The sequence below is a fragment of the Elgaria multicarinata genome, chromosome 1 (assembly GCF_023053635.1).
Source record: "Elgaria multicarinata webbii isolate HBS135686 ecotype San Diego chromosome 1, rElgMul1.1.pri, whole genome shotgun sequence".
Taxonomy (NCBI): domain Eukaryota; kingdom Metazoa; phylum Chordata; class Lepidosauria; order Squamata; family Anguidae; genus Elgaria; species Elgaria multicarinata.
Genome location: NC_086171.1, coordinates 206262810 through 206279018, shown reverse-complemented (window position 1 = coordinate 206279018; position 16209 = coordinate 206262810). Strand labels below are relative to the sequence as shown.

General features: G+C 43.4%; 1 protein-coding gene across 1 annotated transcript; it reads left to right on the top strand.

Moving 5' to 3' along the window:
- The first annotated feature begins 74 nt into the window (after positions 1 to 74).
- On the top strand, positions 75 to 9767 carry PSMA7 (proteasome 20S subunit alpha 7). Its single transcript, XM_063146844.1, has 7 exons — positions 75 to 235; positions 2459 to 2585; positions 3729 to 3853; positions 4409 to 4531; positions 7086 to 7205; positions 7761 to 7823; positions 9538 to 9767. The coding sequence occupies exons 1-7, from the start codon at positions 140 to 142 to the stop codon at positions 9628 to 9630; spliced, it is 747 nt and encodes a 248-aa protein (XP_063002914.1). The 5' UTR covers positions 75 to 139; the 3' UTR covers positions 9631 to 9767.
- Positions 9768 to 16209: the final 6442 nt, after the last annotated feature.

Here is a 16209-nt window from a genome sequence, read left to right as displayed (position 1 = left end):
CTGCGTAGCGTGAATCGCCTGCCTCGCGCGCGCGGGTGGTATCGGGAAGCGCCTGCGCGCTGAGGGGAGGTGACGGTGCTGTTTTGAGCGGCCGCTGGTCTTCCTTTCATTATCGGGTCCGGGCTTCTCCGCCGCTGCCATGAGCTACGACCGGGCTATTACCGTCTTCTCCCCTGACGGGCACCTCTTCCAAGTCGAGTACGCCCAAGAGGCCGTGAAAAAAGGCTCCACCGCGGTAAAGAAGGGGCGCTTGAGGCGGGAGGGAAGGCAGTGAGGGACGGAGGCAGGCAGGGAGGGCTTCCTACGGCTGGAGCGTGTGGAGGACAGACTCCATTTTCTCAGGGAGGGACTGAGGAGAAAGCAGGTTTCTTTCCCTCTCCCCTGAGACGGTCCCCCTTTCTGGGGGCGCTGGAGAAGGTGGGGCGGGGGGGGGGGGCAGGTGACGGACTGCCTTAAAAAACAACGCCACGCTGCCCTGCACGTAGAAAGCTAGCATGTCGAGGGGGGAGGGTTGAGCTCAGGCTTCTCGCCGAGGTGTTAGACCTGCCTACTCAGGCAGCAGAACGAGGTGAGTAAAGGGCTCTGAGATGGTAGGATGGACTGTCCCCGCTGCAGGGTGTTGTTGTTGTTGTTGTTGGTCACTTTTTTAAAATAAAAATGTCCTCCTACATTTGAAACACAAATGCACGCTCTTAACACACTTGTGAATCGAAAGCAGGAACAGCTGACACTGGATTTGGAGATCTTTCTCTTGCTACTTCCTGGCAGCTAACTATTGGTATGGATTTAAAAAATAATAATATGGAGGAACGTTTAAAGCTGAAATGCCCCGCCATAGTCTGAGATGCTGCAGTCTTCTGCATGTTTAGACCAAGCCTTTTGTTTCAGTGTGGTTTTGCCTCCTCTCCTTCCCCCCCCCAAAGTAGACGTCTTCAGACTTTAATTACTCCTCCCCTCCCCCCAAACAATCTTGTAGACCAGTGGTTCTCAACCTTCCTAATGCCGCGACCCTTTAATACAGTTCCTCATGTTGTGGTGACCCCCAACCATAAAATTATTTTCGTTCTTCTCTACATGATCCATTGTCATGGGATGGTTTGCTAATGAAAATAATACATAACAATAGCTTTAATAATACAAAAGATGATACATGACATAGTTCAGTCAATACAGTTTCCTAAGACCATCGGAAATATGTGTATTCCAATGGTCTTAGGCGACCCCTGTGAAAGGGTCATTCGACCCCCAAAGGGGTCCCGACCCACAGGTTGAGAACCGCTGTTGCAGACTGTAATAGTACACAGTCCAGGAAGAGCTTATTTGGTGTTGCTAATTATGTAAACGTGTAGGATGCATAACGCACACACACATACATAATGGTGAAGGTTTGGGAAGAATTGGAGTCATGAAAATGAAAGCTTTTAGTTTGTCTTGGCTCACTTCACCTGAAATAGAGAGATCATTGGTCTACCTTGCAGAAGCTTTCTGCCTCTACCCTATCATTTTTCTCCCTTCCTCCAATGAGCTCAGGGCAACATATGTATGTCATCTTGCCCTCCAAACCACCCTGTGAGGTAAGTAAGTTAGTGAGAGAGATGGTGGCTAATCCAAGGGTATCTGGTGAGCTTCATCAATAACAAGGGCTTTAATTGTAGTTTAAACTTGCTTTTATGGTTTTGATTTTTATACTGCTTTCTGATACATTAAATTTATTGTATAGATATTAACTGAATTTACTATGGTGTTTTTCATTATAAGCCACGCTGGAGCTTCACAGCCAGGTTGAAGAGTGGGACAGAAATCAAATAAATGGTTAAGTGCTTTGAGCTCCAGTGACGAGCACAAACTAGTTCTTTTAGAAGAGTAATATTAAGGGAATGGGCAAAGGCATTGGAATACTCAACACTAACCAAGGCAACTATGGATGTTTCAGTGCTGATCTTATATATGTATGCATGTTCTGGGGGGAAAGTTGACAATGCAATTAATTTATGACCAACGACAATATCTCCTTTAGCCCTATAATCATAATGTTTGTTTTTATATTTTAATTTTGACTATAAGAATTGTTTTGGGGGACACAAGATTGCTCCCTTAGAGTCTATAGATTCTGGAAATTCTGTGTTTTGGAGGAAAACTAAAACAAGATCAAACATGAGTAAATTACAGGCTGTTTGGAACATAGCTTCAAGCTTTTTGTCAGAGTAAACATTTACTATTTACCCAGTAAGCTAAGAGACACGAGATTTTAACATGAGAATCTATAAACAGTCTTGTAAATTAAAATATCATATTTCTTAGTGTAAAGAGAGTGCAATCAACACCTGATGTAATATGTCAGTGGTTGAAGTTCTGTTGAGCTGTAACCAAATATTCTTTGCTTTTGACACTCTTAGATATAATTTATAGGGACAGTGTTTTCAGTGGTTGATCTCTAATCATTTATGTAATATTAAAGGTTGGAGTACGTGGAAAAGATATTGTTGTTCTTGGTGTGGAGAAGAAATCTGTGGCAAAGCTTCAAGATGAAAGAACTGTCCGAAAGATCTGTGCCCTTGATGACAATGTCTGCATGGCTTTTGCAGGTACTATTATATGGATTCCCTTAAATATTATGAACATGGCATGGAATGAAATTGTGCTACTTGTTAAAATACTTCTGTAGCAGAGCAAAATCCAGCAGTCATCTTTGTTTTCACCCCATCATTAAAATAATATATCCGTTAGATCTTCTAAGGCTGCTATTCTAAGCACACTTACCTGAGAGTAAGCGCCACTCAGCTTATTACAGAATAGACAGGTGTAGGATAGCACTGTAAATGTCCTTATTGCAAAGAAGAGCAAAAACAAAAATCTAAAACAAGTGGTGTTACAGATTGAGGGAGGAAACCTAAGGTGACTCTTCTGCTTGTTTTGAAGACTAAGTTAGAAAGGGACTATTGTACTTTCTTTCTTGCACACTTCTGTATTAAACCTATTGTAAAACAAATGAATGTATTTAAATATACTTTGCCATGCAATTTAATTCTGCTTAGTTTCTGAAACTCAAACCTTTAAATGCAGATAGTGAAAGTATTGCATTTTTCTTTCAATATAAAAAGTAGTTAAATAGTGGAATTAAAATCTTAAAGTCTTAAACCTTTTTTCTGTTTCTTTGATGGTAATCTGGTTATTCTAGGTATAGAATTATTATTTTACCTGATTTGTACACTGGTCCTTTACACTTCGTTAGTTAAACTTTGCAAATTAGTGTTTTATAGCTCTAAAAACTATATTATATTGGCAACTGTCATACTTACTGGGAGGATAACAGGCATCTCTTGATCTTCCATTCAGTAAAAGCCTACTAAATATGATTCCGTATCTTTCCTCTTCAGCAGTCTTGAGTGGAGGAAATGCAGTGGGAGATTTCGCTTAATCCTTACCCCTTGAAATCATATTGGGGGAAGCTCAATAATCAGTGTTGCCCTAGTATATTGGCGGTTATACATTGGATGCTTCCTTTAGAATTGTTCCATTTTTTTCTGAGCGCAGAGGAAATTAAAACTGTAGTTCATGACATAACTGAACATTTACATTTAAAATAATCAGCCTCGGGAATGCATATGTCTCTTGTCATCAACACTCTTCCTCTCTCCCTGCTCCCTGAAGTAAGTTTTCTAAACCAGAGATGTTTTTGCATGTCCACTCTGTTAAATGGAACTTTTTGCTATTTTTTATATTTGCAGGGCTCACAGCAGATGCCAGGATAGTTATAAACAGAGCTCGGGTGGAGTGTCAAAGCCATAGGCTTACAGTGGAGGATCCTGTCACTGTCGAGTATATTACACGTTATATTGCTAGCCTGAAGCAGGTATGCTGAGTTGTACTACCAAAATTCCATTCCTTTATCATATCATTTATTCTCTGCTATTGCAAGGTTCAGTCGTGAGTAAGAATCTGTGAAAGACCTATCATTAATACAGTAATTATTGAATATATGTTTTGGCCAGAAGTAAGTCTGCTATTTCCAGTGAATTTGGAGCATAGCTCAGACTTCATAGGAAAAAAAACTTATTCAATGCAAACTTGTAAGTGCCACTGAGTTAGATGGGGCTTAAGATCATAGCCTCAGTCTTGGACTTAGTAAAAATTCTTGACTTTGTCAGGTACAAGTGTGGGTTGGAATGATAAAAAACAGTTAAGTTGTCTCTTTCTGGTTCCAACCTAGAGGTCTCTCTGAAATAGCTGTAGAAAGTGACTCTTCAGAACACGTGCAAATAATGGCCATGTTTTTCTTAGTAGTACAAAAATTGAGAAAAATATCCAGTTTTGTCCAAGTTCCCTTTTGTGCAAATATTTAATGAGAAATCTCTACTTCTTCAAGCATACAGTTCTGCTAACATAAAACTTCCTTATTCCTCCTCAGCGGTACACCCAGAGCAATGGCCGCAGACCCTTTGGTATTTCTGCCCTTATTGTAGGATTTGACTTTGATGGAACTCCAAGGCTGTATCAGACTGATCCTTCTGGCACTTACCATGCTTGGAAGGTGAGTTGGTTTTGTTGTCTTGCTGAGATAAAAAGCATAGAAGCACTCTATTCACACATGTAGATCCTGTCTACAGTTTAATCCCCTCTCTCATAACCTATCTAAGTTCTGGAATTACCATGCACAGCCTTAACCAGCCTTATTTACTCATTTGCCCTCGATTCCTTCCCTCCCATTCTGGATTACTTATGGTCTCGCTGCAAAAACTGATATCTGTAACAGTGTTCTGTTTTAAAATAATTGACTCACTACGGATAACCATCTGAACATTTCCGCCTGTTTATAGAGAAATTATATAGAGAAAACATGCTAACTGTTGCTCTCAGTAACTAGCCACAACTTCAGAATTTGAATATTTTGACTAATTGGCTACCTCCAGTATCCGAGGAAGTACCGTATTTCTTCGATTCTAAGACGCCATCGATTCTAAGGCGCACCCCATTTTTAGAGATGTTAATTTGGGGAAAAAAGGGCATCTTAGAATCAAAGAAATAGTTTGTTTCCTGTCAAAAGCTGCCCCACCGCCCTCCCTGCACAAACGCAGGACGAAGCAAGAGCCCTTCTGCAACCCTCCTGCTTCCTCCCCGCTGAGCCCAGGGTCGCGACAGGAAGGAGCTGCAGGGGCTGCGGGCAGGAGGGGGCCGGCCGAGGGGCAGCCTGAAAGGTTCGGGGGTCCTGAGCACAGAGGGGGAGACGAACCCCGAAAGGCCTCCAGCCGCTCTCCGCTGCATCCAGGGAGGGAAACGCCAGAGTTTGGTTTCGCGCCTAAGAAGGGAGGGAGAAGGGGCGGGGAAGACGCGAATGGCTCTGTTTCCTTTACATAGTAGTATTACTACTAATAATTATAATAACAACGAGGAGGAGGAGGCTGCCGTGGCCTGGGGGCTGCGGCGGCAGCGTGGGCCATCCGTGAGGCGCGTCAGCTTCTCCCTCAGAACCGTGCTGCTTTCTGCAGGCCCGGGAGCAGGGCGCGCTGTGCGGCCTTGTCCGCCGCCTCCTCTGGCTGCTGCTCTCTCGCCTGCCTGCCTCTCTCCGGGGCCCGGCGGGGGGAGGCGGGGAAGCGAGGCGAGGCGAGGGGGCCGGGCTGAACCGCTCGTTGTAGGCCGCTGCGGCGTCTGTGGCGGTGGCGGCGCAGCCCCCTTGTTGCCTGCCTGGCTCCGTGGTAGCCGCCTCCTCCTCCTCGTTGTCGCCCTCCTCGTCAGCCGGGCTGGGCCTTGGAGCTCTCCGGCGGGCGGGATTGGAGCCCGGCGCGGCTGCGACATGTCCGGCAAGATCGAGAAAGCAGGTGGGTGGATGCCGCGGGGGGAAAGGCCGCTGGGCCAGGGAAGGGGGCAGAGGGAGGCCTCCTCCTCCTCCTCCTCCTCCTCCTCCTCCTCCTCCTCCTCCTCCTCCTCCTCAGTGGGGCTTTACTTGGGGGTCGGGGAGGGAGAAGTGTGGAGCCTGGCGGGCGGTTGGAGAAGGGGGTGCAAAATGATGGGGGAGCCCCCCCCATTCTTCCCCACAGGCTTTGCTCTTCATCCCATTCATCAGCCCCACATTCAAAGAAGGGCCTCCCGGAACAGCCTGGCTCCCGCCCCATAGGAGAGTAAGCAATTTTCTTCTTTTAAAGAGAGTCCCATTGAACTTAGAGGAGGGCTCCTCCTGCCCCATGGAATACTGCTGCCCTGTCCCATATAGATCTCTCTATCTTTGTACTGTATTTCTTCGATTCTAAGACACAGTCCATTTTTAGAGATGTTAATTTAGGGGGAAAAGTGCGTCTTAGAATCAAAGAAATACGGTAAGCTTGTGCACAAGTTGCTGGGGAATATGGGAGGGAGGGTGTCGTACTGGTCCCTGGTCAGCCACTGTGTGAACAGAGTGCTGGACAAAAGCTCTGCCTAAATTTTGTCCCCATCTTCTCATGCTGCTGTATCCAGGTTATTGACAGTAGTTTTTCCTTGAGAACCCTTAAAGTAAATGATAGACAGTAATTACACTCCCCAAGATTAGGTCACTTGATTGGAAAAGGATGGCCCTGGCTTCTAAATGCTGCTGTCCCTGAGCTGGGGGTGGGGTTGTGCCCTATTCTGCCTTCTTTCCCCAGGCCCTTGGAATGGGAAGGGACTGTACTCTCTCTTTTGGTGGGTTGGAATATGCAGCTGGGGTTTGGCCTGGAATCTTGTAGTGGCTAGAGGGCTTTCTTGTAGTAGTGTGGAAGAAAGAATTGCTGCTTGTCCCAGTAGGAATGCTGCATTTTGGATTTTAAGATGCATCCCATCACTTACATAGGCCCTGTACAGACAACACGCTAAACCATGCTGCTTAACCACAAAATGTTTAATAGAATTCCATTAACCATTTTGTGGTTAAGCAGCATGGTTTAGCGTGTTGTCTGAACGGGGCCATTGTGATTTCATCATCCTTTCTTTTTGGCTACTCTAATTTTAAATGTCTTTGCCTCTGTGTTAAAAGTAGTATAGACAGAAAGTCTAAATACACAAATTGAATCCATTTCTTTGCTTATATTTTTACGGTCTTAAAAACTTTTTAACAATAAACTTCTTAATCCCAGGCTAATGCAATTGGCAGAGGAGCAAAGTCAGTGCGTGAATTTTTGGAAAAAAACTACACTGATGAAGCCATTGAAACAGATGACCTGACAATTAAGCTTGTTATCAAAGCTCTTCTTGAAGTAAGTCTGCACATCTGAGTTCTTAGTCTTGAATTTGACTCTTCTTTGAGTAGCTATTAATGTGATGCACATTCCATTTCTTGTAAGTTTAGAGCACTGGTTATACAATGGGTATGTCAAACTTGATCTAATGCCCTAATACTTTAATAGATTTTAATTTCATTTATACAATTAAAAACTGAAATGCCTTGGGTTAAATCCAGTGTCGTGCTAGTGTAAGTCTGCTAGTGTGGTGGAACTTCCTCCCTCTCTCCTCTGCACTGTAGCTCTCCACGATGCCTGAAAACCCTCCAGAGAATTTGGGGATGAACGTGTGTGTGTGTGTGTATTGCCTCCTCCCTTTTCTGATGACAGAACTGGTTCCGTCAGCTGCACACAGTTGGATACAACTCCCTTTATTGAGTGCAGTTGTGTGTGCAATATGTTTACTAGAATTGAAAAGCTTTTTACACCATTGTCATGCAGCTCATGGGAGCGGGGTGGGTGGGGGAAAACTGGCAGTAGTAGACCTGTGTTAAAGCGTCTTCCTAACACTTTTTCCTTCCTGGATTTAAGGTTGTACAGTCTGGTGGGAAAAATATTGAGTTGGCTGTTATGAGAAGAAACCAGCCGCTCAAGGTAAGCTATCTTTACTTATTCTGCTTTTTTGTTTTAGGTGTTGTGTATGTGTGGTAGGGGTAACCAGCAGTATGATTAGAAGATCACTCGGCGCCCCAAATGGATCCTTAGTCCGAAGGTTTTTTAGGCTACCTGAGGGCTCGTTTCATGTTGATGGGCGGCTAACTGAACACTTCCATATTAGGAAGACACTGAGGGTTGAAGGGGGGGGGGAGTTTTGAGATTGACATCTGTAGCTAACTAATAGCCACAGTCTCCTCCCTGTGTCCCCTCTCCAATCACAGTGCTTGGAGGGAGTGATTGCAAAAGATATAACCCATTTTTCCCCACCCTGGAACTCTTTCGTTTGCCAGCTTGTGGAGCGATAAAGAATCCAAATTCCACTCCCCATATACAGTATTGATGTTGGCTGAAAGAAAGGATTTCGGAAAAATGGCTCACATTATGAAATTAATAAAAACCATTCCAGGAAGTGATGATGACTTGCAGGCAGTGTAGATCCATACAGTCTCACAAGCCAATATTAGGATACAGAAAAGAATCTCGTGCCAAAGGCTGATCTGTGTACTTCAAGTATGGACACAACTCGACCAGGCGTAAAGTCAAGAGAAGAAGGGGCGGAGAGAAAAAAGTTTGCTATTGCTAGTACTAGTATATCTCCTGTTTTGAAGACTGAACTCAAGTTTATATGCTTTGAAAAAATATATAAAAATATGTTAATTCTTGTCTGACCTCTCATAGGGAGAGCACCCACCCACCCATTTCATCCCATTAGAGCAAATGGTCAGGGAACAGATCTGTTTTTATAAACTGATGGTGCACAACTGCATCAGCCAAGTAAAGGATTAAAGGTCTTGTGCAGTTTGGGGGTTTGAGAGGGGATTTTTTTTTAAAATCCTAAATAAGGGATGAAGGGATCTGCTTTAAACTTGGCATGGCTAAATCCCTACTTAACAGCTACCATGGTGCCAAGTATCACCTCTTTATCTTTAAAAATGATGGGAGATGTATGCATTTTTGTTAATTACCATTGACGCTAATAGAGCGGTTCTCTGAAAACGGAGCAGTTGTCCGCCGTGTAATCCAACGGTGCGGAGAGACAACTGCCCTGAAAATCGTGGCGGGGAAGTGCCTAATTCCCCATGCCATGCACCATTTTGTACACCTCTATCATGTCTCCCCTTAGCTTCCTTTTTTCCAAGCTAAACAATCCCAATTGCTGTAACCTTCCCTCATAGGGGAGATGCTCCAATCATTTTAGTTGCCCTTTTCTGCACTTTTTCCATATTCTGTAATATCCTTTTTTAGGTGTGGTGACCAGAACGGTATGCAGTATTCGAAGTGCGTCCGCACCATAGATTTGTATAAGGGCAGCATGATAATGCAGATTTAATCTCAATTGATTTATTACAGGTGGACCTGTCATTTAGCAACAGCATCCATGGCATGAGGGCAGGTTGGCAGGATTGCTTGGGTTACCAAGAGAACTGGAAGAGTAGGAGAAATCTTGCTAGTCATACCTTCCTTTCCCTTACCTGGCCTCTCCAGTCCCCACTTCCATATCTCCCCCTGCCCCATTACCACTGGAATAAAGAGATCCTTCCCCAGCGTGATTCTTGTGAGCAATTTTCAGGAGCTTTTCAGGAGTCTAAAGTGAGAGGAAAGGCTCTCAGCAGATCAGCCCCCATTGGTAATCTTGTCACCTCTCTTATAGATCTTGAGCCCTGATGAAATTGAAAAGTACGTTGCTGAAATTGAAAAGGAGAAGGAAGAAAATGAGAAGAAGAAACAGAAGAAAGCAACATGATGAATGAAATTCAGTCGATAGTTGTGGTTTTTAAATCAATCATGAGTTCTGTATAGACATGTAGGCATTCCATTTTCCTGTTCTGTGCCCCTTTTTAAGAGGCCTACAATAAACCATCTGGTTTTTTAAGCTTGTTACGGGAAGACTCCATTCTTCAGCATATACTGCAATATGGTCATAATACTGCAACTTCTCTATAACAGATGAAAAACTGTTTTCATAAGTTGTGTTTAACAACCCAAAGTTTAATATGGAAAATTACTCAGCCCTGTTCTTACTGTTTATGGCCACCGCTGCTTTGCTAATTTCTTTGTTCCAGTCTATTGCAGCTCCTCGGTATTGCCATAATTAATCACATCAAAGCCCTACATTTGCCAAATATTTTTTCAGTATACTATAAGATGGTTCAAAACAGTGCTGCACTTGGGAATGAAAGTTAAAATTTAAACTGTCTCTGTGGAAGTTTTGACAGTTGATTTATATATGTGAACTGGCTTTATAACTGCATGACGGTAAATAGTTTTTCCAGTTTCAATAAAATGTTCATTTCATGATTCACTGCTCAGAATTCTCACATATAGGTTCAGTGTATGAAAATGTGTGTCAGTTGTGCCTTTCTTTGGTATCGCAGCCTAAATTTGGAAATGTGATTTTAATCTGTGCACTTTCCCCAAAAAAAGGTATTTTGTGTACCTGAAATACAGGTGAAACTCCTTCTTGTGGCAGATTACAAGCTGTTTTCTATGGAATAGACCATTTGTAATTTTCCTCTTACAGTTCATGGAAAGGCTTAATATAGGAAATTATACACCTAAGGTAGTATCCAATGTTAGTCCTATGTGGATTAACTTAAGTTCCATTCTTTCAATGGTCTGTTCAAACCTAGGAGTAACATTGGATGCTACCCCTGGTAGCAGCAGTGAGGGACACTCTAGTTATTCATGCTGATCTTTGTAGCGGTGCTTTTCAGGAAGAATGGAAATAGAGTTTGCATTCCTACCAGTGTGCTTAATGGCAGAAGGTGAGTCATGTTCTAAAATCTGCTAGGACAGGAAGAGGAGGGAGAATGGGTATTTCTGTAATGACCAGGCTAGCAAAATGGTGTAACGTCTTGCTGTCTGTCAAACTGAGCGAGCGCCAGTTGAGCTGATCCATAGTCTTACAGAGATAAATGCAACTGCCCTGGTTGTGTATGGCAAGGAAAATTCCCGGAGTTTCCATCCAATTGCTTGCATGTGTACATAGAAAATCATTTTTCTTTAGAGAGGCTTTGCAGTGAAGGTTTAAATGCAAGCGACATTGCACCTCTGGTTATTTTTCAATGCACTGTGTATGTTGCATCTGTGGGATTTCATGATCTGTAGTGTTGTGAAACTACTCCAGCCCATTGCATCAGCCCCAGCTATGCCAGCAATTGCTGTTGTCGCCTATCCCTCACTGCAGGTGTTGAATTTTCATCTCTGCAGAGAATCCCAGGCACTAAACGGAGAGTTGCAAGCATATTGCTCCACTACTGCCCCTCTGTAGGTATGTTGGGAACTGTACTTGATGTCACTGCCACAGCTGCCATGAGGAAGCCTGTAGCTGGAAGTTTTAGGGTTTAGGAAACCCAAGGGGAAGGTGCAAAATTCACACACATAAAAGAAAAAACAACCACCAGAAATCGTTAATGCGTTAAATGCTTATAAAGGCGGTGAGCGCTGCTCTATCATCCAAGCGCATCTTCACTTGGAAGGCCTGAAATTTCCTACTTCATGGAGCAACTGGGTAGAATACTGCCAACATATTTTTTTCTTCCATCTCTGAAGTAGAACTTTTTGTTGGCCTTGATTGCCAGCATCTTGCCCTTGTATAGACAATTACTTCACATTCCATTCACAGCAGGCAATGTCCCCTTGCTCACTGGATCATCCAACATATCCGGACTCCCTTGGATTTCATCTGAACATCCCATGGAACAATTGTTTTACCAGTTTACCTTGTTAAATGCCTTATCCTTGCTTTCCTACCTTTACTGGCTCTACAATTGGCCATGCTTTCCCAAGGCATTTGTTAAGCGTAAAACAGAGCACCTATGATGAGTGTTGCACCAGGAATTATCCTATGGTGGTGATGTGACTAATAGAAGAAGCTCAGGGTAGGTCGTGTGTTTAATATGATGTTTTATGTTACATTTCATCTTCGCACGTGGTCTTGAAAGCATAGGCTTTATAAGCGTAGGATGCAACTGGACAGAACCTGCATTAGTGCAACCCACTCTACACTTACACCGGCTTAGTTGTTTATAACTTCATTTCTCTCATAAGGGGAAAAACTGCTTAAAGCTCAAGTTCTAACATGCTAGTCGGGTTGCCCCATTTCCAGAGGCTCGTAGGTGGTCTCTAATGAAGGAGATCACAGAGGCTAGGATGTCAAGCAAAATTTAGAGGTTCCTTCCTAGTGGGTGTAGCTTCAATAGCAGAACTCCCGTCTCCTAGTTCACCAATTTAGGAGACAGGGTAGTAAAGGAGAAATGTGACAGTGGCCACCATGGAACATTTCTTCCCTTGACGTTGCAATTTAATGTTCTGCCTTTGAGACCCTGAAAAGGTAGTGAAAAAACGCTGAGAGCTGCATCCCTTCTAGATAGTCGTAAAATGTGTGATGAAATACATTTTGCGAAGATAAAAAAGGCAATTCTGCCTAATCAGTATGACAATGGAAAATACGTTTGAAAATTGAATGGAATGCGACTTTGATACTGAAGGCACTTTCTGCAAAATGAGGGCATTCCATTAACTGCAGCTCCTGGAGTAAGTGCTTTGAGAGCTATGCTTGCATGGCATTTTCAATTATTCGTATAAATGCTTGAGCTCTTAGAAGATCAAGTGTGACTGTAAGAAACTGGCCCTTGAAAGCATATAGTCTCTCCAGGTTTCCAAGTTGTGCTTCGTTTGCCAAGGTATGGAAGCCTACTCTTCTCCAAAGCACAAAAGATCGGTGTACATTAACAAAACCTTGCAGGGTGAGGACACAAGCCATTCCAGATCTCATCAGTTTACTTTAATGGTGTACAAGTGTGGACTTTGCATTGCTTTGACATGTTTTATTTACTCAAAGCAGCTGTTTTGCTGTTCTTCCAGCCAACCCTCAGAAATGGATGTTTCATGCCATAGAATCATCTTGGCTTCCAAAGACACTGCTTATCATGAAGCTGTCAGTGATCAGAGATGTTTGTATTGTCTATGGTAAAAATTCTACAACGAGAACATCTGTAACCTGTGTCACTTATGCAAGTTAGACAATCTGTCGGACTTTCCTCATTCTGGCTGTTTACTCCAATACTGCCCCTTGCAAGCAGGGGCAAAGAACTATTCTAGGGCCTTGACACCTTCCCTCTAGCAGTTAGAAATCTGATTTAATAACTCCTGAGAGATTTAAGATTATAATTTGCAAGGGCTGTGGGTAGAAGCTTTTCCAAAGGTGAGATTCTCAGAAAACCAAATTCCGTGTCCCAGTCTGGGCTCTCTGTGCTTATGGGCAATATTGGTAGAGCCATAAGCCTGCCACTTATAAAGGGGTAGTTATGTAGTTCTCTTTAGATTTCACTTCCTTCTCCTCTGAGCCACTCTACAAAAATTAGTTCTCCAGTTTGCACAGAGGCTGCTTATTCCCATTTGATGAGTCTCCAATTTCAGCAGTAGATATTCATAGAAACATAGAATAGTAGAGTTGGAAAGGCCCTATAAGGCCATGGAGTCCAACTCCCTGCTCAATGCAGGAATCCACCCTAAAGCATACCTGACTGATGGTTGTCCAGCTGCCTCTTGAAGGCCTCTAGTGTGGGAGAGCCCACAACCTCCCTAGGTAACTGATTCCATTGTCGTACTGCTCTAACTATCGGGAAGTTTTTTCTGATGTCCAGCTGGAATCTGGCTTCCTGTAACTGGAGCCCATTAGTCCGTGTCTTGCATTCTGGGATGATCAAGAAGACACCTTGGCCCTCCTCTGTGACCACCTTTCAAGTCCTTGAAGAGGGCTATCATGTCTACCCTCAATCTTCTCCAGGCTAAACATGCCCACTTGTTTCACTCTCTTCATAGGGCTTTTCCAGACCCCTGATCATCCTCGTTACCCTCTTCTGAACACGTTCCAGCTTGTCTGCGTCCTTCTTGAAGTGTGGTGTCCAGAACTGGATGCAATACTCTAGATGAGGCCTAACCAGGGCCGAATAGAGAGGAACCAGTACCTCATGCAATTTGAAAGCTATACTTCTATTAATGCAGCTCAAAATAGCATTTGCCTTTCTTGCAGCCATATCGCACTGTTGGCTCATATTCAGCTTGTGATCAACAATTCCAAGATCCTTCTCTTTTGTAGTATTGCTGAGCCAACAGTTCAAACATAGAGTACAGGTTAAAGTTTTATTAATATTTGAAAGAGTGGACTTCTATACATTGGGTTAAACTGCTTGGAAAGTAGCATTCATGGATTTCTTATATGAACTGAGATGATTGCCTTAACACTAATTCTTGCTGCTTTGTGGCTTTGCTTAAGGTTTACATAGAATTCCCCAAGACTTGTTCTAGGTAGAGTAAAGGAAAAAAAAATACTAGATTAGGGAAAGAAAGGGATGATGAGTGGGAAGAGAGAATTCCCCAAACCAACCGGTTCTTTTCAAAAGTATCTATTATAGATACCTTGATTAACTTTATGACATTTGCTGGCAGAGGGCTTTTTAAAAAAAAACTTGTAAAACTTATTTAGAAGCCTTGTGCCTACTGATAAACTGAATAACATTCCAGCGCTTCCTGGAATATTATTCTCCTTTTGGTATGACCTGCTGCCAGCAGTTACATGGGAGAAACTAAAGGTAGAGGGCTAAAAGAAGTTTGTGGAGGCTATTTAAATCCTTTGCTGTGCTGAAGCCAAAAGTACCAGTTTGGGGAAATAAAACCAGATGTATGAAATGCCAGTATTCCACAGGGAGCTCTTCCTGCCCTTCCTCATCCCTCTTCAAACTTTCATTGCAAATAAGTTCTCAGTAGTAGGCATGTAAGTAGAAAGGAAGGAAAAGAGAAAAAAGCAATGAGTAGATGATGGAATGAAAGGGAGAAGTCTCTAATTAAAAGGCTGCTTCAGCCTGATGGTCTGCTGCAAGGCAAGGGAAGAGGCAGGCTTCTATTAAAGCAGATGTCCCTGGCAGCTTAAAAGATTCAGGGCCCATCACCTGGTGTGCCTTCCTCTAACAATGCCCATGACTGCTGCTCCATTCTGTTCTGCTCAGCCTACCTAGCTCATTGGCCTATTTGAAAATGAGATACAATTACACAGACAGGTGCTTGAGAAGGTGGTGAATGAATGCTAGTTAAAATAAAACGGCATTTCACTTCTATTAATGTGGATTGTGTGCTGTTAACAGAAAAGGCAATCTCTAAGCCTAAACAAATCTTGAAGTGGGCACCTTTAAAGACTAAGATATACTATAGTTTAAGGGCACTTGTGTAGACTAGTCAACTTCTACAGATGCATAAATAGTATTCAGTTGTTCAGGTATAAGAGGGGAATGGTTGCAGTGAAATGCAGGAAGTATAGTGATCAATTCTCAAGGGAGATGAGTGGTGGACAAGAGAAGTTATGAATGTGACATTTCACAAACAGGACTACGTTTTTTCTCACCCAAATCTGAGAAAAGTGGATTCACATGACTGTAGAGGAAGGAATCTGGGTCCCTTATTCTTTGTCACTTCCCATTACTTAGCAATAAAATAACTGGGGAGACAAGATAAATACTGCTTACTTATTCAATTCTATCTATCTTAGAAGTCACATTGTATTCAGTAAGGTAGTTCTAAATTTGTGTGCGTATTTGTACATGAAAATTTGTGTCTTGGGCTTGTGCCACTGATCTTTAAGCTACTTAGCAACACCCCTGGTACCAGATACTTTTCTTCTAGAGCCGTATTTTGTTGTACAGGTAATCTCATTATTGGAAGTGAGGAGAAAATTTCCTCTAGCAGATACTGTTTTGATTGGACAAGGGCGTGGAGGGGTGAAGCCATCTGATTTCCACATCACTGGAGGGTGAAAAAGGTCATTTCCAACAGGATTCATTGACCTTTCCCCGCCTCCTTTAACACAAGTATTTTCAAAGTAGTGAGCAAAACCAATTGATTTGGGAAAGCTCACTGAAAAACTGTTCTAGAGACATTGCTCTCTAATGCAACGCTGTAAGAACACAGATTAGCTGATGGGCAGTTATAGGGCATACTTCTGTAGTTCAAAATGCTTATTCTCCTGAACATCTGGTTTTTTCTCTCTCCAAAAGTAGGTATTGATTTTTAGTAGGGGTGTGCACGGACCCCCCACTCCGCTTCACTTTCAGATCCGCCATTTTCGGATCGGGCCGCTCCGCCCCGCCCCCACTCCGCTCCGAGCTCCGGATCGGAGCTCCATTCCCCCCCCATAGGGGGGGTTACCGGGCCCTGCCGCCATCGCCGCCCATGCGGCGACGGCGGCAGAGCCCGGTAAGGGACCAAGGGAGAGGGGGACCTTACCTGCCTCCGTCCGCGGTCCGTCGCCGTCTTCAATTCAATTGAA